This window comes from Schistocerca americana, chromosome 2, assembly GCF_021461395.2.
Source record: "Schistocerca americana isolate TAMUIC-IGC-003095 chromosome 2, iqSchAmer2.1, whole genome shotgun sequence".
In the NCBI taxonomy this organism is placed as follows: Eukaryota; Metazoa; Arthropoda; class Insecta; order Orthoptera; family Acrididae; genus Schistocerca; species Schistocerca americana.
This window is the reverse complement of record NC_060120.1, coordinates 39,312,900-39,339,646: the sequence shown is the minus strand read 5'-3', so window position 1 is coordinate 39,339,646 and position 26,747 is coordinate 39,312,900. Positions and strand designations below refer to the sequence as shown.

Here is a 26,747-nt window from a genome sequence, read left to right as displayed (position 1 = left end):
TATATATATATATATATATATATATATATATATATATATATATATATATATATATATATGCCGATATTAGTGGGGACAGTTTATTCCATATACCACTATTCATATCCTGCTCCCAAATTGTTGACTGAGAAGTTTCTTTGTCTTCTGCGACTTTTGCACAGGGTGTTGTAAATCAACAGGTTATTTGCATGCCACCGTGGCCACCTCACCCAACATTTTTTTCAAAGATTTGGAAGCCCCTTCAGTCCTTCACCAATGGCCGGCTCTCCATTACTCGATAGTGATTCACAATCTCCAACCATGTTAACCTCAAACTTTGTTGTTCTACAATGGTCGAGTGCTACACCGTTAACTCAAACAATGGACTCGGGTTTCATGTTGCCCAACTGTGCTTGCCAACATGTGAAGTGGATAATATTCAGAACTGTGTTCCTACCAGTCGATCGTATAATGTTCAAAGCACTCTACCTTCACACATTTACTTTGACTCTCAACGGGCTGCAACAACAGTTACTGTCGTGCTTTGTGCAATGCCACCATTTGCACAAAATGCACTTGGCCTCTATCAATTGTGGCCTGTTCTGGTTTTGCCTCATTTGCAGACAAATGATGGACATTTCTGGATGCAAAATTCTCGTTGCTCACCCCCCAGACCTGTTGCTCAACATTTCGACCACATGGGCTCAAGTACATCCTTTAGCATTTCGCCTTCCAGGTGTGTCTTACCACACTGCAGTGATCTTCTGCAAGTTTCACCGGTAATTTGTAGTCCGACCCCATGTGGCGTGCTTTCAACATGCGAGGAGAACTCTCACTTTTGTCACACGAGTTACCAACCCTCCCCCCCCCCCCCCCCTCTCCCATACCCTACACACACACACAAGGGGGACCAACTCCGACCACTCAGCCACTCTCCCCCTGTGTCTGCTGTGCCAGCCTTCCACGTTATTTCTGAGGTGGGCAAATTCAAATCAGTACCTGTAACCTATGGTCCAGTTTACGGGACCCCTTCACGTATCATGCAACCGCTCATTCCCATGGTACCGACTGTGCCAGCTGTGTCATGTTTTCATGACACATCAGGCACAATGCAACCTGCCATTGCTACAGACATTCTTGCCAGTAACACACCCTCGCCTACTGTGCCAGCCTGCTGTATGGTCTCTCCTGCCATGGACCAGCTGGTTTTCCATGGACACCGAAGCTGCCTTCGTCCCCATCCCCAGGTTGTCTGCCAAAGCTGCCACCTTTATATGAAGACAACCCTGTATCATGGTTTGCGATTGTCGAGCATCTTTTCGAGTTGCTTCACATGTCCGACTACAACTCTAAATTCCTGTGTCTCTTCATACACCTCCATGGTCACTCGGATTTAATTTGCGATCTACTCCTCTCACCACCACCTCCACTGAAGTATGAGTTCATGAAGAAAACAATCATGGAATGACTCACCTGCTCAGCACAAGAATTAATCATCAAGATCTTGTACGAGGAACACCTGGGGGACCGAACTCCATCACAACTCTGGTGCCGCCTTCAGTTACTTTTAAGTGAGCATACCATGCTGGACATCACTCTGTGGGCGATGTGGTGTGCCAAATTGCCTACTGACCTACAGATCCACACTCCTTTAAGTCAATTGGCTCTCGTCTCTGCATCACAGATCATCTGTATTCATTGCAAGAACAACACCAACCAACTCACCACCCACCACTAGTGGGCACAACTGTTCCTGCTTACCGGCCGTCTGCTGGAAGGGGCAGGGCTCGCTCCACCTCTGTGCCTTCTACATCACCTGGCAGTATCCGCTTGCTCTCTCTGCTGTCTGAGCACTCCAGGATTGCCCATGCACCATACGTGCTGGTATACATGCCAGAACAAATCAACGAGGACAAGCCTCCTCTGCTGCCGCAGTCACAACCTCCACCACATCCACCTCATCCATACTGCTGGTACCACAAGATTTTTGGCGATAATGCCAAGAAGTGTCAATTACCTTGCCAGCACCCAAACACCAACCACAGGACCTAAAAGATGCTGAGTCGTATGGGGAACCTCACAGGCGTCCTCATATATTGCCCTCCATCCACTCGTCTGCTTGGCCGAGGGGTCATTTGTATGTGACTGACATTTCGTCAGGGCTCATTTTCCTAGTCAACGCAGATGCTGATGTGTCTATCATACATATATCGGTGGCTCGCCCCATCTTTTCATTGACGAAGTCACTTCTGCGAGCTATCAATGCATCAACGTTACAGACCTCAGGCTTTGTCAAAGTTAAGGTGCAGCTATCTCCTTCTCTGTGTTTTCCATGGATTTTCTACATTGCTGACATTGATGAATCAATTCTCGGTATGGATTTTTTGTCACATTGCAAACACTCTCTGAACCTAGTCCAGGGCTCAGTGCTACACCATGCCACTAACACTCAGATACTGTGCTCTCGCACTTATATTCCATGATCTGTTTCTCTCGCGACATGTGAGTTGATACACGAGTGCTCTGCCCTTGTGGGCAACATTGTGACCTGTGTCACTAACTTACTGTCAGAATACGACTCGGCGGCACAACTCCGCTCGGAAAATGATGAGATGAAACAATGAATAGCACACACTTACAACTGGCTCGTCACAGCTGTACCTCACTGCTGAAACCACAGTCCCGCCACCTAATCCAGCAGACACCAGCTCGGACACTCATCAGGTTAGTCCAAAAACTATAATTGCGCGTGATGATTCACATCCAGTAGACTCCACAAACTCAATGAGCTGGCCACATTCACTGCCATATGTGTCAGACAGTGCTTCTAATAACAGTCGCGTGCATGATACAACCATGCCCACTGCGTGTTGATAAACATTCCCCCTCTCTCATGCACCAGCCACGTAACTCAGTGGCCATTGCTGTTCCACGCACAATGCCAACACCACTCTCGCCCACACCAGGCACCCAGTTCAAGGTTGACAGCAGACAGTCGCCGCACATTCTGATCTGCTCCATGCACAGCCGCTCTCTCCACACAAGTGCATGTCACACTCAAGTACTAGACATGTGACTTTTGTGCTGCCTTTTCTCACTCCACTAATGGCTATGCCTTGTCGCGCTCTACCTGTCCAAAAACTTCGTGTCAGAACATTGATCAGTCTCATGTGCAGTTCTCAGTTTCTTCCGTCACTAACGGAACGACACACAAAACAGTTACAACTGCTGGCACTAGTATTAGGCACAAGGTTAGATGCCTCAACCCTATTAAGTTGCGCACAGGCAGGCAGCAAATTAACAGCTTTTGGAGGCAGGTATCCTGCAACTGTCAGACAGCAATTGGTCTTCATCAACCCACCTGGTCCTCAAACATGATGGTTCTTTCCAAATGTGCAGCAACTACAGACATTTAAACGCTTGTACTGTCAAGGACAATTACCCTGTGCCTAACATAAATGATTTCACTCATATTTTATCAGGTGCTAAAATCTTCAGTGTTATTGACTGTAAACGTGCCTACCACCAGATTCCTGTAGCTCCAGATGACTTCCCTAAAACAGCTATTATCACATCACTTGGTTTGTTCCAATACAACTTCATGCCATTCGGCCTAAGAACTTATGACAGTTTGAGTTTTGTTTCGCATATCTGGACGATATACTCATTTTCAGCAAGTCAGCTGAGGAACATGAAATTCATTTATCCATGGTCCTGCAGACATTGAACTCCAATGGCGTCAAGGTCCACAAAGAAAAATTCCAGTTGCGCCAGCCTTCCGAACTTTCTTGGGTTACACCGTCTTGTACTGGTTGTTACCTATCTCGTTTCTTGATAACTGAATGATGTGGAATCTTACGCGGTATATTGTGGTAGACCACATTCGCACCACGTGTTTGTAATTGAGAATAATACGAGTAGTTCCAGCACAATTTCAGCAAGGCTTAATTTATTAGTAGCTGCTGAAAGATTACACACTGCAGATCTCGTTTGTCTAGGGGTTTTCAAAGTTTTGTCTGCAAAATCATTACTCTAACAAGCATGGCCTGGGTTTTCTTCTTGTTTGAAATAAACACTACCGGATTCGAATTACTTTTGGCTAAAATTAATATTTATTCGTACTTTTTGTTTAGTAACTACAATATTTTCACTTCGAACATTGATACCCTAAAAATGCATTATACTCTACTGGTCACGTAAACACGTCCATCTCCCTCCAATACCGACAAAGAAGTGGCGGGCAAGCCAACATGTGCCCGGAAGTTGCAGACATTCCTGCATTCCAGATTCTTTGGTCTTCTGACCTTAATAAACTCCAAAGACACATATAAATAAATACATATAAATATACAACATTTAACATCTCAAACAATTCCATTATTTATCATAAAAGAAAATATTCATAAATAAATAAATTAAACACATTGTATGGCAACATAATGAAGTTACCTTAACTCTCTACTGTGGGCATCGTACTTTTCGCATGAGATAAACTTTATCTCCGACAGTTAATTACATTACAGTCTCCACCAACGGAATACAGCGTTCCAAATCTTGTGTGCATGCCATCACTTCACTGCCACCCCTGGCTAATTATAAAATAACTCCGATGTTTCCTGGGCACAATAAATTACTACTGTCGTCACCTGCCTTCTGCCGCTGCCGTGCAGGTCCCGCTGACAGACTCACTGTCAGGTAAACAGACTTCAGGACTCAAACCCGTTCGATGGACTGCACCTATGCTGGAGGCTTTCAACGCCTTAAAGACTTCTTTAGGTCATGCTGTGACACTCACCCAACCTGACCCCTTGGCTGAGTTGTTCATCACTAGGGAAGCCAGTGACACCACAGTGGGAGTGGTACTACAGCAACGCAGGGCAGACACGGTTTTCCCTCTTAATTTCTTCTCTAAAAACCTATCAACAGCTCAGAAGAAATACTCCGCTTTCGATAGAGAACTCCTTGCAGTCTACGAGGCCGTCAAACAATTCCGCCCCAATGTGGGTGGTCACCCGTTTTTCATCCTCGCAGATCACAAACTATTCACAGACACTTTCTGCAACCCCCTCAAGGACTCATTCCCTTGGCATTTCCATCACTTTGATCTAGTCTCCCAATTCACAACCGACGTTTACTACATCAAGGCATGGACAACATTGCCACAGATTTTTTTACGTGGATCGATACTATTTCATGCATCATTGACTTATCCAACCTGGCCGTCCTACAAGCCTCCGACGAGGAATCTCAAGTTCTCCTCATGGACGCTCAAACATCCCTTGCTTTTCCTAAAGCTAAATTCCCCGGCATTGTGGATGAGGTGTATGCTCTGCATAACCTCGCTCACCCTGGTGGCATCCGCGCCACTACACTGCACATCTCCGAGATTTTTATTGAAAAAATATAAAACAGGACTGTCAGACCTGGGCATGCAGCTGCATCCCCTGCCAATGCAACAAAATCAGCAGCCACACCACCCGACCACTGGCTCCAGGACGATTTCGTCATGTACATATCGATCTTATCACTCCTCTTCCTCAGTCGGTGGGCCACAGATGCATTCTGTCACAATTGACTGCACGTCCTGCTGGGTAGAGGCAGTCCCCTTACCTAACATCACCGCTGAGACCATGGCCAAGGGTTTTATCTCCTTATGAATTGCCAGGTTTGGTTGTCCGACCACCATGACCATTGACCAGTTTGAGTCTTGCCTGTTGATTACTTTATGTAACGTCTGCGACATTAAGAAAATTCACACCACAGCCTACCACCAAAAAGCAACGGGCTACTGGAATGGTGGCTTCGCACTCTAAAAATGGCACTCAGGCACCACGACTCCCTCTGGTCCAAAGCACTTTTGGGTACTGCTCGGCCTCCATTCAACTTTCAAGCCTGACTTACAGGGAACTATCTCAGAATTTGATTTCAGGGAGAACCACTTCCTACCAGGGGAACACATTCAGCCTCAAGTACTTGAAGACATCTCCCTTTCCTGGATTTTATAAGTCGCATGCGCACTCACTTCAAACAAGCACACCCACACGCACCTATCAGCCACTCCCCACTGGACACTTACATGCCAACCGCTTTCAACACTTGCTCCCATGTAATGCTGAGAGACAATTTGATCTGACGACCTCTGCAACCACCGTATCTTGGCCCCTTTAAAGTCTTTCGGCAGGTGAAACAACTTTCGACATCATCATCAAAGACAGTCCGCAAACTGTTTCATTACACCGACTCAAACCAGCATTCATGGACCCCAACATCCCTCTGCTGGCTCAGTGTAATTCTTCTAATGACTCTCCTGCCAGTCTCCCTCCCACCGTGGAGTCCAACAATGTTTCTCCTCGGGCCACCATGCCATTTTGTTCACCTGACGCCTCCCCGTCACCTTTCGCAGGTTTCTCAGACACGTCACCCACCACCCTGTGTGCGGTTTTTGCTGCTACCTCATCAACTACAGAGACACCCTCTTCCATAGTCACCCTGCCTTGCAACAAACCCCCACACCAGGAGGACGACATTTCAATTGTCAATCTCGACGACCAAGTTCTCATTTTACTCATAGACACCATGGCCCCACCACCCAATGACCAGTTAAACATCAGTGTTGTGGTTAGCCTCACCCTCCCTCAATAGTGCGAGCTAATGACAATTCATGCCTTCATCTTGCCGGACCCCTCAATTAGCATCCGGGCTTGCCACACCTACACCCTGGCATCCGCCATTCAACCTGCCTGCTCCCAGGCTGGTTGCCACATCGTCCATCCTCGCTGGCTCAACGACTTTGAGGTGGAGCTGCCTCTCATCACTCCACGTCCGCACACCGCCCCGGTCGGGGTGGAGGTCCTGGCTGTGCATCTACCAGCTTGTATGACCACCAACAGTGTTGATGCCCACATATTCTTCCCTCAAAGCTCACATGCGGTACTTCATACTGCGGGGGCGGGCGAAGGGGGGGGGGGGGGGAGGAGGCACTGTGTGGCATGGATAGGTTGTATAAATGTTAGACAACATTAATCTTTGGGACTCAGGTCGCTCATCCGAGCCGACATGTCAATTCAGTCTGTTCTTATACCTTTTACTGTGTGCACGTATGTGATAATTGAAATATATGTATATGCAGATTTTAGTGGGGACTGTTGATTCCATATACGGCTATTCATATCCTGTTCCCATAGTATGATCATATTGGTCAAGTTCACAGATATGTGAGTGTGTCGGATATACAAGTATAGCTATCACACCCGACAAACAAGAATTAACTGGTGAAATTGTAAACAATGTTTTTCAGAAAATCATTAAGTGGTTCTCTGCAAATGGGTTTTTTCCATATACGGCTATTCATATCCTGTTCCCATAGTATGATCATATTGATCAAGTTCGCAGATATGTGAGTGTGTCGGATATACAAGTATAGCTATTACACCCAACAGACAAGAATTAACTGGTGAAATTGTAAATGATGTTTTTCAGAAAACCATTAAGTGGTTCTCTGCAAATGGGCTCTCATTAAACTTTGACAAAAAACAGTATATACAGTTCCACACAGTAAATGGAATGACCCCATTAATAAATATAGACTTCGATCAGAAATCGGTAGGATCTGCTGAAACGTTTGAGTTCAGCTACTTATGCTATTACGGTCATTGCAAATTTTGGCGATATAGATCTGAGTAAATTAGCTTACCACGCCTATTTTCATTCTCTGCTTTGGTATGGCATCACATTCTGTGGTAACTCATCATTGAGTAAAAGAGTGTTCATTGCACAAAAGCATGTAATCAGAATAATTGCTGGAGCTCATCCTGCAGACACTTATTTAAAGAGCTAGAAATCTTCACTGTAGCCTCACAATATATACATTCACTTATGAAATTTGTTATTAACAATCCGAACTAATTCAAAAGTAATAGCAGTGTAAATGGCTACAGCACTAGGAGAAAGGATGATTCTTCACTACTCAAGGTTAAATCTAAGTTTGGCTCAGAAGGGGGTAAATTATGGTGCCACAAAAGTCTTTGGTCACTTACCTAATAGCATCAATAGTCTGATAGCCATATAGCATTTAAAAGGAAATTAAAAGAATTTCTTAATGGCAACTCCTTCTACTCATTAGATCTACTAGATTTTTGGATATAGTAAGTGGGTAATTTCCCAACCTCCCCTGGGGGGGGGGGAATTGTGTCAATTGTGTCATGTAATATTTTGTCTAATGTAATATCTTGTATAGACACCTTTTATTAACCTGACACGTTCCACATCATTACGAAGTATCGTATTCATGATCTATGGAACAAGTACTAATCTAATCTAATCTACTTCTTAAACAATGGAACCTCAATGGCGAGTGTTCATCAGAAGCAATGTTATTGTTAGTAGTACCTCGTGCAAATGTGACAGGAGCACTGTTGTTCTCTATATACATAAATGATAAATGATATGCTGGACAGGGTGGGCAGCAATCTGCAGTTCTTTGTTGATGATGTTGTGGTGTACAGTAAGGTATCAAAGTAGAGTGAATGTAGGAGGATACAAGACGATTTAGACAAAATTTCTAGTTGTTGTGGTGAATGACAGTTGGCTCAATGTGAAGAGATGTAAGTTAATGATGGTGAGTATGAAGAATAAACCAGTAATGTTCAAATACAGTATTGCTAGTGTCCTGCTTGACACAGTCAAATCATTTAAATATCCAGGCATAACATTGCAGAGCAATATGCAATGGAACAAGCATGTGAGAACTGTGATAGGGAAGGTGAATTTTTGACTTTTGTTTATTAGGAGAATTGTAGGAAAGAGTGGTTCACCCGTCGAGAAGATTAGATATAGGATGTCGGTGCTACCTATTCTTGAGTACTGCTTGAGTGTTTGGGAACTGTACCAGGTCAGATCGAAGGAAGACATTGAAGAAGTTTAGAAGTGGGATGCTAGATTTGTTACTGGTAGGTTCCATTAACACAAATGTTATGGAGATGCTTTGTAAACTCAAACAGGAATTCCAGGATGGAAGGCAACATTATTTTCAGGAATCAATTTGAGAAAGTTTAGAGAGCCAGCATTTGACAGTGACTGCAAAATTATTCTACTGCCACCAACTCACATTGCACGTAAGTACCATGAAATAAGATACAAGGAGTTAGGACCCATACGGAGGCATATAGATAGTCTTTTTTTTTTAGTGGAGCAGGGAAGGAAATGCCTTGTAGTGGTACAGAGTGTCCTTCGCCATGCACCATACTGTGGCTTTTAGAGTATCTGTGTGGATGTAGATAGAAATAATAATTAACTAAGACTAAATGAAAGATATGTAATTAGATTTAAAAGAATTGATCGCCATTTACTGCATAAGCAATAAATTTTAAGCCATAATGATTTCAAATGCATACAATGCAAATTCTTTCACAGACTGATAGATAGACAGACAGATAGATAGAGAGATAGATAGATAAAGATAGATCAGTCAGCCAGTATGTCCATCAGTCAATCACAACATCTGATAATTCAAAAACCTTAAGAAAAACTGGAACTTACTCTCTTCACTAACACGCTTCCTAATTTGCTGACTTGAAGTGTTACCAGATTGTGTAGTGGGAGACTGGAAATTTGAGACAAGGCTGCTGTTTGGTGAAATGGTTGTTGAGTCAGGTATTACATTTGGTTGTGTGTCAGGCTTCCTGTAGGAATAAATAATCCAAATTAAGCTATGAAAATAGGACACAGGAGTAACATCTGTTGAAAAAGTCTATATCTTATAATATTGAGAAATATGTAAATTTCATAATTTTGTGACTTCTCAGCATTTACACTTAATATCAATTGTATGTGCCTTATATTTAGATGCTAGCCTAAGATGAACAGTCCTTTAGAAAAATTAGTATGATGTTTCCATTTAACACAACATTTGAAAACAAATAATTTTGTATGGATTATTGCTGAGGGATGCTTCAATAACAAATAAAACTAACTGAGACCTATTTAGAGCAAAGTATATAATCTGTAACTCAATGTCTGGGCTACAGGTTTTCTTTTGTCACATCAATTATTTTCCCTGAAGGATAGCAGAGTGCATACCATGCCAGTATTGTGTGTGTCCTATTTTAAAGATTCCATTCAAATGTTCACTATGTTGTACTGTAACCAGATTGCTTATGTATTGTATTATCCAATTTTAATAGCAGTATGAGAGAAGACATCCACTCACTGCACAGCATATTATTTATCTTGTCTAGTGATTTAGGTAAACACAGAAAATGTAAATCATATGAGTAATTGTCTTTCCTCATTCCATTGTTTGTATTCTATCACTGATTTCCAAGTACTGTGTTATTTTCCTTGATTTCAAATATTTCTATGGATTATATGCATTATTGTTATGGGAACTGCACTATTCATTCACTCATTCACTCCTTCATTATGATCTGACAATCAAATAATCAAAGAGACTATACCAGGATTTGGCACAAACAAAGGTATAAACAAATGTAGTGAAGCAGCCATTAGGAACTGAATTACTGACTGCTATCAACTATTTATGTTTACCTGAGCTAAATTTAACACAGTAAAACTAACTTTGACTCTGAGAAGGGTTGCAGCTTCCTTATTTGCACTACATAACTGCTGCTGATCTATTTATAGCTTGTTACAAGGAAGACCATATTGCTGTTCCTCACAGAACAACAGTTCTATTTGTACACTTATTATTATTCTCACTGCATGTTTTGAAGAACTGTATCTTGGTCATCTGATCTTGTGGCACTACGCCACCATATTTTATGTTAATTGTGATTTTTGTTTTATTCCTGTGGCGTATTTTGTCAATATTTTCCTTAGTTTCCTGCAATGAAGCTGAAGCGTAGCCATATTTACGTACGCAAATGTTCTCTTGGTACCAGCACCTCCATCAAATGTGGCTGAAAATTTGGTATGTGGAGCCAATATACTACAAATAATGTGGCCCACAAAGGATTTGCAGTTCAAACACTTTGCTTGCACTTCATTTGCTGAATGAACTACTTTTTATGGCGAGATCATGTGTCGCCTACTATAATTTATGCACTGATGAACAGCAACACAGGTACTGTGGCAGAGGGTGGAATTCTGATGGATAGCAGAAATCTGGTAGCTTGGAAGTTGATCTTTGTGCTTCACTTTTGCTGGACAGTAGTAGCAAAGACTGACTGCCCCAATATGGCCTCCAGTGGTCAGAATAAACAACTTGTGTGATCACTTGCATGGACTGTAAGTTACTGTTTAAGATCCTGGTTATAAACTTGGACAATGTTGTCTTCAAAATCTCTACGTATTACTTAGTATTAATGAAATATTCCTATAATCACGTAATGCTGTAATGATGTATTGATGTAATGTTGTAGCAGTGGGTGGACTGTTATAACCAAACATACTAATCTGCCTTTGAAAGTGCTGTGTGTTATACTGGAATTCATGATATGGTCTACATATGAGACATGGTCATGACAGATGTGATGACGTGGCTTACACTGTTTCAATCCTAATCTGTGAGGATGATCTGTGACTGAAACTGGTTGATATTTGGGCTTTAAATAAAAAGGCAGCTGATAGCCAAACATGCAATTTATACATTACCTGATGGCTGTTAATAGTCAACTTCAAAAAATGACCAAAAGTATAGTTCCACCAATAGACACATGTGAAAGCAAAAGGGACAAACTATTTAGCTTTGAGAACTAACAGTTTCTTCATTGGCAGAAGAGGGGTATACATTGGATAAGGCGCCACACTTAGAAACTGTGAATGAGAGAATGTAATGGACCTGGTTTTCTAACATAATCTTCTCTTTACAGAAATAGGTGATGCCACAGAAATATTTCTGAATGTTGTGTAAATTAAAATTATCTCAGATGCTTCAATAGAAGAACTTCATATGAATTTGTATACGATGTGTTATGTTTCAGGTTAAAATATGTAAAAAGAAATTAATTTGTTAGTACTCCGTATATACAGTTAAAATTACTCTTCTTTTAGAAATATTTGAAATTAAGAAATATCAGGCATACTTCAAGTTCATATTATTAATTGCATAATCTAACACTAATTATTAAATTTATTTCTGGATTCATTTATAAAATAATGTTATATCTTGGTGACGATTCTTCTTTTGTCAAGAATGTTTGTAAACTCTTTCGCTTTGTAATCTCTTTCAAATATTGTGAGTGCTGCAGAATATAGGTAGGATTAGTGGGCATGCCTCTGATGGAAACAGACATGTTTTTATGATAAATACTAACAATGAGATCTGCGGTGAGATAGCAGTGTTAATTGTAAAAACGGTGTGATATTAAAAAATGTGACAAAGAATAAAATTCAATACAATACATGCATATCTTCATCAGTTATTTAGTCATCTGGAACCCACTAAGTCAAAATTTCAGTAATGTACCCCTAGATGTGAGAACTGCAGCTAACAACAACAACAAGAGAAAATGAAGATAGGTAAAAAAAGTTTTTCTTTTGTATATCTTATGCCTCCAAAGATTTCTAAACTTATGCAGAGAGAGAGAATTTTAATTGAGATGTGTGGAAGGGTAAGATTACAAGACCCACTTGTAGTGAGAAAGAGAGTTGTTTGACTCATTACTTACCTGTTATATGTTGTATGATTGTTTTAGGAAAGAACACCAGAATGATATACAAAACTACGGATCTAGTGAAGCAGAGGATACAACCCATCGGCTTTGACCAATGACATCAGAATTGGCCAGAGAGCATTTATTACACAGATGAAAGAGCTGACAAGACTGTTCAGAAACAAAGGAATACAAGAGATGAAAAATATGGTTGACATATATCAAGGCAAGTAGTATTTTCACGTTAAGGATATCACATGTTTGTATTGTATTATTTCTGTTGAAAATGCAGGGGGAAAAAATGGATGGAAATACTGGTAGCACAGAATACCTCATGTTACATATATATGGGTTGTATCATGAACCTCATTCGAATTGTATTGGTTAACTGCACTAGGGGATACAAGTTTACCGTATGTCTATTTCTTCATTTTCATTAGTAGTAATATCCTGTTATTCAGTTGAACTATATAGATCAACTGAAGGTCAGGATACAAGTTTTACATGTGTTGTTTCTTTTGCCTCTGCTGTCACTAATAGTCTGTTCTTACGTAGATAGTAATACTACCGATGGCAGAAGGAACTACATACATAATATTTGTATCCCATACTTCCACTGACCTATATATATATATATATATATATATATATATATATACTGCTAACAAAAATGTGGAAATGGATGTATGTTACATTTGCAACCTGTACCTCAGTTGAACAACGCGAAGAGGCATTAAGATGACACAAATACAATTTGTATCCCGTACTTCACTATGGGGTACTTTTCTTTCCCTTTTTATTCCACTTTCGATGCTAATAGTATCCACACATATGAATATGTGTGTGTGTGAGAGTGTATACCTGTCCTTTTTTCCCCCTAAGGTAAGTCTTTCCGCTCCCGGGATTGAAATGACTCCTTACCCTCTCCCTTAAAACCCACATCCTTTCGTCTTACCCTCTCCTTCCCTCTTTCCTGACGAAGCAACAGTTGGTTACGAAACCTTGAAATTTTGTGTGTGTTTTTTTATTGCGTCTATCTACCAGCACTTTCCCGTTTGGTGAGTCATCGAATCTTTGTTTTTACAAACATACACACAAAATTCAAGCTTTCGCAACAAACTGTTGCCTCATCAGGAAAGAGGGGAGGAGAGGGAAAGACGAAAGGATGTGGGTTTTAAGGGTGAGGGTAAGGAGTCATTCCAATCCCGGGAGCGGAAAGACTTACCTTAGGGGGAAAAAAGGACACCCTAAGGTAAGTCTTTCCGCTCCCGGGATTGGAATGACTCCTTACCCTCTCCCTTAAAACCCACATCCTTTCGTCTTTCCCTCTCCTTCCCTCTTTCCTGATGAGGCAACAGTTTGTTGCGAAAGCTTGAATTTTGTGTGTATGTTTGTGTTCATTTGTTTGTCTGTCGACCTGCCAGCACTTTCATTTGGTAAGTCACATCATCTTTGTTTTTAGATATATTTCTCCTACGTGGAATGTTTCCCTTTATATATATTACACCAACAACCTGACAACAGCTTTCGCATCCCGCAACTACCCTCCCAACATGGTACAGAAGCAAATAACCAGAGCCACTTCCTCATCCTCTCAAACCCAGAACGTCCCACAGAGGAACCACAAAAGTGACCCACTTGTGACAGGATACATTCCGGGACTGGATCAGACTCTGAATGTGGCTCTCCAGCAGGGATACGACTTCCTCAAATCCTGCCCTGAAATGAGACCCATCCTTCATGAAATCCTCCCCACTCCACCAAGAGTGTCTTTCCGCCGTCCACCTAACTTTCGTAACCTGTTAGTTCATCCCTATGAAATCCCCAAACCACCTTCCCTACCCTCTGGCTCCTATCCTTGTAACCGCCCCCGGTGTAAAACCTGTCCCATGCACCCTCCCACCACCACCTACTCCAGTCCTGTAACCTGGAAGGTGTATACGATCAAAGGCAGAGCCACATGTGAAAGTACCCACGTGATTTACCAACTGACCTGGCTACACTGTGATGCAGTCTATGTGGGAATGACCAGCAACAAGCTGTCCATTTGCATGAATGGACACAGGCAGACAGTGTTTGTTGGTAATGAGGATCACCCTGTGCCTAAACATGCCTTGGTGCACGGCCAGCACATCTTGGCACAGTGTTACACCGTCCAGGTTATCTGGATACTTTCCACCAACACCAACCTATCCGAACTCCGGCGATGGGAACTTGCTCTTCAATATATCCTCTCTTCCTGTTACCCACCAGGCCGCAATCTCCGCTGATTTCAAGTTGCCGCCACTCATACCTCACCTGTCATTCAACATCATCTTTGCCTCTTCACTTCTGCTTCGACTGACATCTCTGCCCAAACTCTTTGTCTCTAAATATGTCTGCTTGTGTCTGTATATGTGTGGATGGATGTGTGTGTGTGTGCGAGTGTATGCCTGTCCTTTTTTCCCTCTAAGGTGGGTCTTTCCGCTCCCGGGATTGGGGTGGCTCCTTGCTCTCTCCCTTGGCGCCAACATCCTTTCGTCTTTCCCTCTCCTTCCCTCTTTCCTGATGAGGCGACGGTTTGTTGCGGGGGCTTGAATTCTGTGTGTGTGTTTGTGTTTGTTTGTGTGTCTATCGATCTCCCGGCGCTTTCGTTCGGTGGGTCGCGCATCTTTGTTTTTAGATATATTTTTCCCACGTGGAATGTTTCCCTCTATATATATATATATATATATATATATATATATATATATATATATATATATAAAAAATAGAGGGAAACATTCCACATGGGAAAAATATATCTAAAAACAAAGATGATGTGACTTACCGAACGAAAGTGCTGGCAGGTCGATAGACACACAAACAAACACAAACACACACACAAAATTCAAGCTTTCGCAACAAACTGTTACCTCATCAGGAAAGAGGGAAGGAGAGGGAAAGACGAAAGGATTTGGGTTTTAAGGGAGAGGGTAAGGAGTCATTCCTATCCCGGGAGCGGAAAGACTTACCTAAGGGGGAAAAAAGGACGGGTATACACTCGCGCACACACACACACACACACACACACACACATCCATCCACACATAAACAGACACAAGCAGACATATTTAAAGACAAAGAGTTTGGGCAGAGATGTCAGTCAAGGCGGAAGTGCAGAGGCAAAGATGATGTTGAATGACAGGTGAGGTATGAGTGGCGGCAACTTGAAATTAGCAGAGATTGATGCCTGGTGGGTAACGGGAAGAGAGGATATATTGAAGAGCAAGTTCCCATCTCCGGAGTTCAGATAGGTTGGTGTTGGTGGGAAGTATCCAGATAACCCGGACGGTGTAACACTGTGCCAAGATGTGCTGGCCGTGCACCACGGCATGTTTAGCCACAGGGTGATCCTCATTACCAACAAGCACTGTTTGCCTGTGTCTATTCATGCGAATGGACAGTTTGTTGCTGGTCATTCCCACATAGAATGCATCACAGTGTAGGCAGGTCAGGTGGTAAATCACGTGGGTGCTTTCACATGTGGCTCTGCTTTTGATTGCGTACACCTCCCGAGTTACAGGACTGGAGTAGGTGGTGGTGGGAGGGTGCATGGGATAGGTTTTACACCGGGGGCGGTTTCAAGGATAGGAGCCAGAGAGTAGGGAAGGTGGTTTGGGCATTTCATAGGGATGAACTAACAGGTTACGAAGGTTAGATGGACAGCGGAAAGACACTCTTGGTGGAGTGGGAAGGATTTCATGAAGGATGGATCTCATTTCAGGGCAAGATTTGAGGAAGTCGTATCCCTGCTGGAGAGGCACATTCAGAGTCTGATCCAGGCCCGGAAAGTATCCTGTCACAAGTGGGGCACTTTTGTGGTTCTTCTGTGGTAGGTTCTGGGTTTGAGGGATGAGGAAGTGGCTTCGGCTATTTGCTTCTGTACCAGGTCGGGAGGGTAGTTGCGGGATGCGAAAGCTGTTTTCAGGTTGTTGGTGTAATGGTTCAGGGATTCCGGTCTGGAGCAGATTCGTTTGCCACGGAGACCTAGGCTGTAGGGAAGGCAACGTTTGATTTGTAATGGGTGGCAGCTGTCATAATGGAGGTACTGTTGCTTGTTGGTGGGTTTGATGTGGACGGACGTGTGAAGCTGGCCATTGGACAGGTGGAGGTCAACGTCAAGGAAAGTGGCATGGGATTTGTAGTAGGACAAAACTACCGCCGCTATAAAATCCACCATTTCTAGTTCACAAGCAGTTCCTTTCACCTTTTAAACAACCATTTCGGCTAGTTCTAATAACTTTCGCTTTATATTGATTTCTGTTTTTCGCACATTACTGATAATTTTTATCCGCTTCCGACAGGTTTTAACGGCATTATTTCGTCGTCAGACAATTATTAGCCTCATTTTCATAATCTGCCACTATAAAACTACTCCTTTTAATATATTACACCCAGTTTTTTCGAAATTTTCCCGAATTTCTCCGTCCTTTAACGTGTTTTGGCGGCAACACAACCACCTAACCTTTGTGCACATCGTTGTCTACCAACCAAGTCCAACAAGGCCCAGCTGTAACCAACACCTTCTCGCCTTTTTTCACAGCAGATCTCCAGTTACTTTCCAGTTCACCTTTATCTCTCCCCATATATTTTTATTTTCATTTTCATTTCATTCATGTTACACTTTCTACCTTCTAATACCATGTCGCCCTCACAACACACCCACAACGACCCCATTAAGTTTTATTTACATTCCCTTCGCAAACATGCCTTCGCCCTAGCCAGATTACGCTCCCATATTCTATTTTCTCAGGCTTGTCTGACATTTGGCATTACCCCCAAAGGCCTCACACTTAAGGTTCCCATCTCTGGCTGCAACCCTTCTTTCCATCAGTCCCTATACCAGTTCCAAAATGAACAATCCATTGCCCTCACCCACCTAATCCTTCACCTACACATCAACTCAGCCAATGAACACACCCATCAACTCCTATCCTTAATAAAAGTCCTTAATCTTTCCTCTCCCACATCCACACCAGCTGTTCAGAGCATCCTCCTACAGGCCAACCGTAAATTAGAACAGCATGCCACCCTCCACCTCAAAAAACTATCCAATCTCCTGGTTTCCCACCTCCGGAAAGGCAACTCACTCACCCTTCACAACCTTTCCAGCAAACCTCAACCTCCTCTCATTGCACACAAACCCAGTCTCTCCCATCTACTCAATCTCCCACTTCCAGCTCCACTCCCTCCAAAACCTCAAAATTCCAATCAACACAATCTGGAACCACAACACCCTAATTCAGTAGTTAACCTTTCCTCCAAACCTCTCTCCCAATCCGAAACCTCTGTCCTATCCAAAGGCCTCACCTTCAGCCCCACTCCCAGATTCAACCAAACAGCCCTCGTCAAAGATTTACTGTCCTACACTCGCACTCTCTGCTGGAAATATCACTTTGCCACGAAGAAAAATGATCCTAATCCTACTCCTAATGATCCAACTCCCCAAGACACCATCCAAATTGAACCCTGCCTGTAACAGTTCCGTCCTCCATCGCAGCAGGACCCACCTCCTCTTCCTCAAAATCACCCTCTCCAAACCTTCCAGGAATTTCTGACTTCCAGCCTTGAATCTCAATCCTTCTTAAAAAACCTTAATTCTACTCCCAACATCACCACTGCTGAAGCCCAGGCTATCCGTGATCTGAAGGCTCGCCGATCCATCGTCATTCTTCTGGCGGACAAGGGTTCCACGACCATGGTACTTGATCGTCAGGAGTATGTGGCTGAGGGACTGCGTCAGCTTTCAGACAACACCACATACAAAGTTTGCCAAGGTAACCCCATTCCCGATGTCCAGGCGGAGCTTCAAGCAATCCTCAGAAACTTAGGCCCCCTGCAAAACCTTTCACCTGATTCCATCAACCTCCTGAACCCACCGACACCCCGCACCCCTATCTTCTACCTTCTTCCTAAAATCCACAAACCCAATCATCCCGGCCGCCCCACTGTAGCTGGTTACCAAGCCCCCACAGAACGTCTCTCTGCCTACGTAGATCAACACCTTCAACCCATTACATGCAGTCTCCCATCCTTCATCAAAGACACCAACCACTTTCTCGAACGCTTGGAATCCTTACCCAGTCTATTACCCCCGGAAACCATCCTTGTAACCATTGATGCCACTTCCTTATACACAAATATTCCACACGTCCAGGGCCTCGCTGCGATGGAGCATTTCCTTTCACGCCGATCACCTGCCACCCTACCTAAAACCTCTTTCCTCATCACCTTAGTCAGCTTCATCCTGACACACAACTTCTTCACTTTTGAAGGCCAGACATACCAACAATTAAAGGGAACAGCCATGGGTACCAGGATGGCCCCTCGTACGCCAACCTATTCATGGGTCGCTTAGAGGAAGCCTTCTTGGTTACCGAGGCCTGCCAACCCAAAGTTTGGAACAGATTTATTGATGACATCTTCATGATCTGGACTCACAGTGAAGAAGAACTCCAGAATTTCCTCTCCAACCTCAACTCCTTTGGTTCCATCAGATTCACCTGGTCCTACTCCAAATCCCATGCCACTTTCCTTGACGTTGACCTTCACCTGTCCAATGGCCAGCTTCACACGTCCGTCCACATCAAACCCACCAACAAGCAACAGTACCTCCATTATGACAGCTGCCACCCATTCCACATCAAACGGTCCCTTCCCTACAGCCTAGGTCTCCGTGGCAAACGAATCTGCTCCAGTCCGGAATCCTTGAACCGTTACACCAACAACCTGAAAACAGCTTTCGCATCCCGCAACTACCCTCCCGACCTGGTACAGAAGCAAATAGCCAGAGCCACTTCCTCATCCCTCAAACCCAGAACCTACCACAGAAGAACCACAAAAGTGCCCCACTTGTGACAGGATACTTTCAGGAACTGGATCAGACTCTGAATGTGGCTCTCCAGCAGGGATACGACTTCCTCAAATCCTGCCCTGAAATGAGACCCATCCTTCATGAAATCCTCCCCACTCTACCAAGAGTGTCTTTCCGCTGTCCACCTAGCCTTCATAACCTGTTAGTTCATCCCTATGAAATCCCCAAACCACCTTCCCTACCCTCTGGCTCCTATCCTTGTAACCGCAACCGGTGTAAAACCTGTCCCATGCACCCTCCCACCACCACCTACACCAGTCCTGTAACCCGGAAGGTGTACACAATCAAAGGCAGAGCCACATGTGAAAGTACCCACGTGATTTACCAACTGACCTGCCTACACTGTGATGAATACTATGTGGGAATGACCAGCAACAAACTGTCCATTCGCATGAATGGACACAGGCAGACAGTGTTTGTTGGTAATGAGGATCACCCTGTGGCTAAACATGCCTTGGTGCACGGCCAGCACATCTTCGCACAGTGTTACACCGTCCGGGTTATCTGGATACTGCCCACCAACACCAACCTATCCGAACTCCGGAGATGGGAACTTGCTCTTCAATATATCCTCTCTTCCCGTTACCCACCAGGCATCAATCTCCGCTAATTTCAAGTTGCCGCCGCTCATACCTCACCTGTCATTCAACATCATCTTTGCCTCTTTACTTCCGCCTCGACTGACATCTCTGCCCAAACTCTTTGTCTTTAAATATGTCTGCTTGTGAGATGTCTGCTTGTGTCTATATATGTGTGGATGGATATGTGTGTGCGTGCGAGTGTATACCTGTCCTTTTTTCCCCCTTAGGTAAGTCTCTCCGCTCCCGGGATTGGAATGACTCCTTACCCTCTCCCTTAAAACCAACATCCTTTCGTCTTTCCCTCTCCTTACCTCTTTCCTGATGAGGCAACAGTTTGTTGCGAAAGCTTGAATGTTGTGTGTGTGTTTGTGTTGGTTTGTGAGTCTATCGACCTGCCAGCACTTTCGTTCGGTGAGTCACATCATCTTTGTTTTTAGATATATTTTTCCCACGTGGAATGTTTCCCTGTATATATATATATATATATTTTTTTTTTCGCCTTCAATATTGCTAATACAGATTCGAAAAGATCTGTACTGATACTAGTACTGGGAAACGAAAGAAGAACAGCAGCTGCGAAATTTCTATTACGTACTGGAGAACATGAAAACATATGTAATGGTGTAATACAGCAATGAAATACATCAAAATAGTCAAATGCAGTAAAAGAAAAAAAATGGAAAACTGAACTTACCACATGGGAACTTCTTAAAAGAACTGAAGCTCAAATTATCTAACATTTTTGGACAGTACATTTGCCCAACACATTTAACAAAACATTTAAGTTAGCAATATGTTTAGGGAATATATTCGTCTAAGTGACTTTGAAGTGTGGAAATCCGGCATTTCCCCTTCCCTACAAGAGATTTCACAGCTGACCAATAACCCTCTATGCTGTTTGTGCAAGTCCCTGTGGATAATGATCTGAACTCAATATTGTGATTAACTATAAGATGCTGATAAGCCCTTTCCCCTAAACCCCTATATGAAGAAAAACCATCTGAACTTACAATGGAACCCTCTGCAACGTGATCTTCAATTAAGCTGATCAAAACTTCCTTCCTTTGATTGGGTACTACTTTAAACACTACCTCGTCACACTCTTGACCTAAAACTGCAGCCCCCCAAACCCATAATCCCACTGGAGGTTCCCCCCTGTTGTACTTCCTTTTGCCAAAAAGTGACTCGTCAATTTCGACCACAGCAGATTTTTTGAACCACGTCCCTCATCTAATGGACCACCACAACCAATGTTTGCTGCAGCGCCATACAAATAAGTTGTGAGTACAGCGATGAGACAAACTTGTGAGGCGCATAAGTTCGCCGCACTCACGACATCAAACATACTCGGCAATGAGACCACACATCTGTAAAAAAACAAATCATGGCCAACGTGTCTACACCCATAGCCTCTCTCAAATCATCCAGGTTCATTGGAACAGATAAATCCATATCTACAAACGAAAATAAGATACTAAAAATTGTCCTAAAATAAGAAACTAATAGTCCAAATTACCACATTATCACTAAGAATGAAATTAAGTACCAAATGAATAGCAAACAATTATTTAAATAAATGCACATGAAGAATATTTTGAGCAATATGTAGTGATCTTTAAAATCACATTCAGTTATTTTAATGTACAATGATAGAGCTTATCTGGAACAAAGAACTGTTTTTTTTATCTATGGCTGAAAGTGACAACATTATTACCTATGACTAATGTATGACACCATTGGTCAAAGCTGATGAGTTGTATCGCCTGCTTCACTAGACACAAAACTACTCCAGACCATGGCACATCATCTTAAATAAATATTAATTGTGACCATTCAGCCATTTGTAACAGTACAACAGAAGTGTATGCAAGCAAATCTTTTATCTATCACTGGCGATAGATATACAATGGAGTCTGTTTTACAATTATTCTAGTTTAAGTAACTTATTTTTGTGAGATTGAAAATAATGAAACTGATCTGTTATTAATGGTGATTTGATTATTTCCATTTTTATATTTTGATGTTAAGTCTTCATGATTCTGTCTACTGGAAATAGGCCTTGAATCATGAAATTATAATAAAGATGTCTGAAGGACAGTGCTGTATAGTTAGCACAAGATTTTAATACTTTACTAGAGAACATGACTAGATCTTGGAGACTTATGACTAATTAGTGTAAGGTTTTGGAGTTTTTTGGGCTATCTCTTTTGAAAAAATAGTTCTCGGTTGTGTAATCTGTGCCTGTTTGACAAAATCTAATATATCTGTATTTCGCTGATTATAAATAGATGAAAAGTTTGCTGTCACTGTAAAGAAGTCACCACTGAGTCTAGTGATCAATTGTTTCAGTGTGTCATTGTTTCTGCCACAGTATCAACAAAGGACTCTTCGTTTCACCTTTCATGAGAAAAGTCTTTTTTAATAATCCTGAATAACAATACAAGTGATGTACTTTTTTCTTGTGGGTTATGGACTGACAACCAGGTATGGTGCAGTCATCCTTTAACTACAAACTGTTTAGAAAAACTGTTAATGAAAACATTCTCTGAAAGTGACACGGTGTAAGGTAAGTATTAAAATGGAATTACTGTGAATGAAGACTATGGCACTATGTATTTCAGTATTGAAGAATGACCACTGGGTACAGCAAATTTCTTACATATGATGCAGAGTAATGAATGATAAATACTTGAATAAAACTATATATTATTTATAACTGCTTTCAGGTGATCGGAATGATTCACTAAAATGAATCAAATATGATATATCATACAATGTGCTCCTGAAGCAGTTCTCTCTATCATGTTCCCTCCTCCAGGAATGAACTACAGATGTCCAAGGGCTTAAGTAATGGAACAGAGTGGTATACACGATACCAGGTGGCAGCAAGCTCCTTGGAGGATGGCCATTATAATATGCAGCACCAACAGCAGCTGAATGCCACAGGAAGTGCACCTCACAGGCGCATACTGGGTTCAGAAGGCCTGGAGAATGGATCAGCCATGATAGAACCTCGCCGTGGTTGCGGACAACATAAGGAACTTCAACAGAGCCATGATAGTGCTAGGATCGCGCCTATCGGGTGCGGACCCAATAGGGAACGCCTTGTGTTGTCCAATACCTCAGAACGGTGCCGCAATGGGCACGGACCAAAGAAGGAGCATCTAGTGACTGATACCACTGCCAGAAATGGAGACAGTGGGCGCTGACAGAATAGGGAGCGCCAGACACCACCCAGGCATAAATATGGGACAAGGTCAGCTCGTTAACCAGTCTCAGGGAACACCTGATGAAGACGCCGAGTTACAACATCAAAATATCGTGTTAGGAAGTCGCAGACCACCAGCAGTACACCTGATTCTACAAGATGCCTTTTTGAGGTATGGCACTTGTGTGTCAATCACGCTTTACTCCTTACAACTATCCCTTAGTCAGCACAGCTGAGGCACATTCAGTACAATTGTACCTACACGCAGCCATGACATAATTTTAATGCAAGATATTATTTGACATCGCATCCAGCAAGAATGTAGCACATGATGTACTTAAAGCTGTCAGCTGTCACTCAGTTATACTAGTATTTACTAGTATCTACAGTTTTGACAACAGTGGAGTGCAACATGTAAAAAGAGTGTGAGGTAAGATTTTTTACCTAGGTGGTTGATCTTCTGTGATTAGTTGATTGGAGGCAGTAGGATCTTCACAACACACAATGGCTACACTGCCTTGGAAGCCACATATGTCCAGCTCGATACCTTTGTACACCTTGTGGATAGCTGATGGACATAAACTGATATGCATGCACTTTCCAGAGCCTCCATTCTTTAGCTGGCATGGTTCATATTCTGTAACAATAAAAATAGGTGTAACTGAAGTAACAACGCTCCTTTAAATGATCTAAAGCCACCTGCAGTTGTCCTTTTTCTCTATTTGCTGTACAATTCACCTTTACTAATGATGCTGATGCTATGGATTTGATTATGACTATGTGCCATCAACAAATATTTGGTGAAGACATTTGATACAGGGCTAAGATCAAAATTGTGTAATTGCATCACAAATATAGAAGATTGTGACAGCTTCATGCAACATTAAATCATTTAAATGGTTCAATACAGCTGTGAACCCAGTATCAATGGAGATCATCAAACGATATTCCTTTGTAGTAGCTACATGAACATAGGGTAGAAACCACTAATCTAATGGCTATAAGCTATCACTGGTAACTACAGCATGCCACAAGTTTCATAATAATTTCTGAAGCCCTCAAACATATTTTCAACTGCCAACCCCCATGAACAATGGACCTTGCCGTTGGTGGGGAGGCTTGTGTGCCTCAGCGATACAGATGGCCGTACCGTAGGTGCAACCACAACGGAGGGGGGTATCTGTTGAGAGGCCAGACAATCGTGTGGTTCCTGAACAGGGGCAGCAGCCTTTTCAGTAGTTGCACGGGCAACAGTCTGGATGATTGACTGATCTGGCTTTGCATCACTAACCAAAACGGCCTTGCTGTGCTGGTACTGCAAACGGCTGAAAGCAAGGGGAAACTACAGCTGTAATTTTTCCCGAGGGTATGCAGCTTTACTGTATGGTTAATTGAAGATGGTGTCCTCTTGGGTAAAATATTCCAGAGGTAAAATAGTCCCCCATTTGGATCTCCGGGAGGAGACTACTCAAGAGGACGTCGTTATCAGGAGAAAGAAAACTGGTGTTCTGCGGATCAGAGCGTGGAATGTCAGATCCCTTAATCAGGCAGGTAGGTTAGAAAATATGAAAAGGGAAATGGATAGGTTGAAGTTAGATATAGTGGGAATTAGTGAAGTTCGGTGGCAGGAGAAACAAGACTTTTGGTCAGGTGAATACAGGGTTATAAATACAAAATAAAGTAAGGGTAATGCAGGAGTAGGTTTAATAATGAATTAAAAATTAGGAGTGCAGGTAAGCTACTACCAACAGCATAGTGAACACATTATTTTGGCCAAGATAGACACGAAGCCCATGCCTACTACAGTAGTACAAGTTTATATGCCAACTAGCTCTGCAGATGATGAAGAAATTGATGAAATGTACAATGAGATAAAAGAAATTATTCAGGTAATGAAGGGAGACAAAATTTAATAGTCATGGGTGATTGGAATTCGAGAGTAGGAAAAGGGAGAGAGGGAAACATAGTGGGTGAATATGGATTGGGGGAGAGAAATGAAAGAGGAAGCCATCTGGTAGAATTTTGCACAGAGCATAACTTAATCATAGCTAACACTGGTTCAAGAATCATAAAAGAAGGTTGTATACATGGAAGAATCCTGGAAATACTAGAAGGTATCAGATAGATTATATAATGGTAAGACAGAGATTTAGGAACCAGGTTTTAAATTGTAAGACATTTCCAGGGGGAGATGTGGACTCTGACCACAATCTATTGGTTATGAACTGTAGATTAAAACTGAAGAAACTGCAAAAAGGTGGGAATTGAAGGAGATGGGTCCTGGAAAAACTGACTAAACCAGAGGTTGTACAGAGTTTCAGGGAGAGCATAAGGGAACAATTGACAGGAATGGGGGAAAGAAATACAGTAGAAGAAGAATGGGTAGCTCTGAGGGATGAAGTAGTGAAGGCAGCAGAGGATCAAGTAGGTAAAAAGACGAGGGCTAGTAGAAATCCTTGGGTAATAGAAGAAATATTGAAATTAATTGATGAAAGGAGAAAATATAAATACGCAGTAAATGAAGCAGGCAAAAGGGAATAGAAATTTCTCAAAAATGAGATCGACAGGAAGTGTAAAATGGCTAAGGAGGGATGGCTAGAGGACAAATGTAAGGATGTAGAGGCTTATCTTGCTAGGAGTAAGATAGATACTGCCTACAGGAAAATTAAAGAGACCTTTGGAGAAAAGAGAACCACTTGTACGAATATCAAGAGCTCAGATGGAAACCCAGTTCTAAGCAAAGAAAGGAAAGCAGAAAGGTGGAAGGAGTATATAGAGGGTCTATACAAGGGCTATGTACTTGAGGACAATATTATGGAAATGGAAGAGGATGTAGATGAAAATGAAATGGGAGATACGATACTGTGTGAAGAGTTTGACAGAGCACTGAAAGACCTGAGTCGAAACAAGGCCCCGGGAGTAGGCAACATTCCATTGGAACTACTGGCGGCCTTGGGAGAGCCAGTTCTGACAAAACTCTACCATCTGGTGAGCAAGATGTATGAGACAGGTGAAATACCCTCAGACTTCAAGAAGAATATAAGAATTCCAATCCCAAAGAAAGCAGGTGTTGACAGATGTGAAAATTACTGATCAGTTTAATGAGTCACAGCTGCAAAATACTAACGCGAATTCTTTACAGACAAATGGAAAAACTTGTAGAAGTCGACCTCAGGGGAGATCAGTTTGGATTCCACAGAAATGTTGGAACACGTGAGGCAACACTGACCCTACGACTTATCTCAGAAAATAGAATAAGGACAGGCAAACCTATGTTTCTAGCATTTGTAGACTTAGAGAAAGCTTTCGGCAATGTTGACTGGAATACTCTCTTTCATATTCTAAAGATGGCCGGGGTAAAATACAGGGAGCGAGAGGCTATTTACAATTTGTACAGAAACCAGATGGCAGTCGAGGGGCAAGAAAGGGAAGCAGAGGTTGGGAAGGGAGTGAGACAGGGTTGTAGCCTGTCC

General features: G+C 42.5%; 1 protein-coding gene across 1 annotated transcript in view; it reads right to left on the bottom strand.

The window, feature by feature from the left end:
• Positions 1-26,747, bottom strand: part of LOC124593766 (venom protease-like) — a 175,324-nt gene that overhangs the window by 140,121 nt on the left and 8,456 nt on the right. Inside the window, exons 2-3 of the mRNA XM_047132115.1 lie at positions 23,719-23,911; positions 9,517-9,659 (exon numbers count right to left, since the gene is read on the bottom strand). Coding sequence (XP_046988071.1) covers positions 9,517-9,659; positions 23,719-23,911 — 336 coding nt within the window. The remainder of the gene's footprint in view (positions 1-9,516; positions 9,660-23,718; positions 23,912-26,747) is intronic.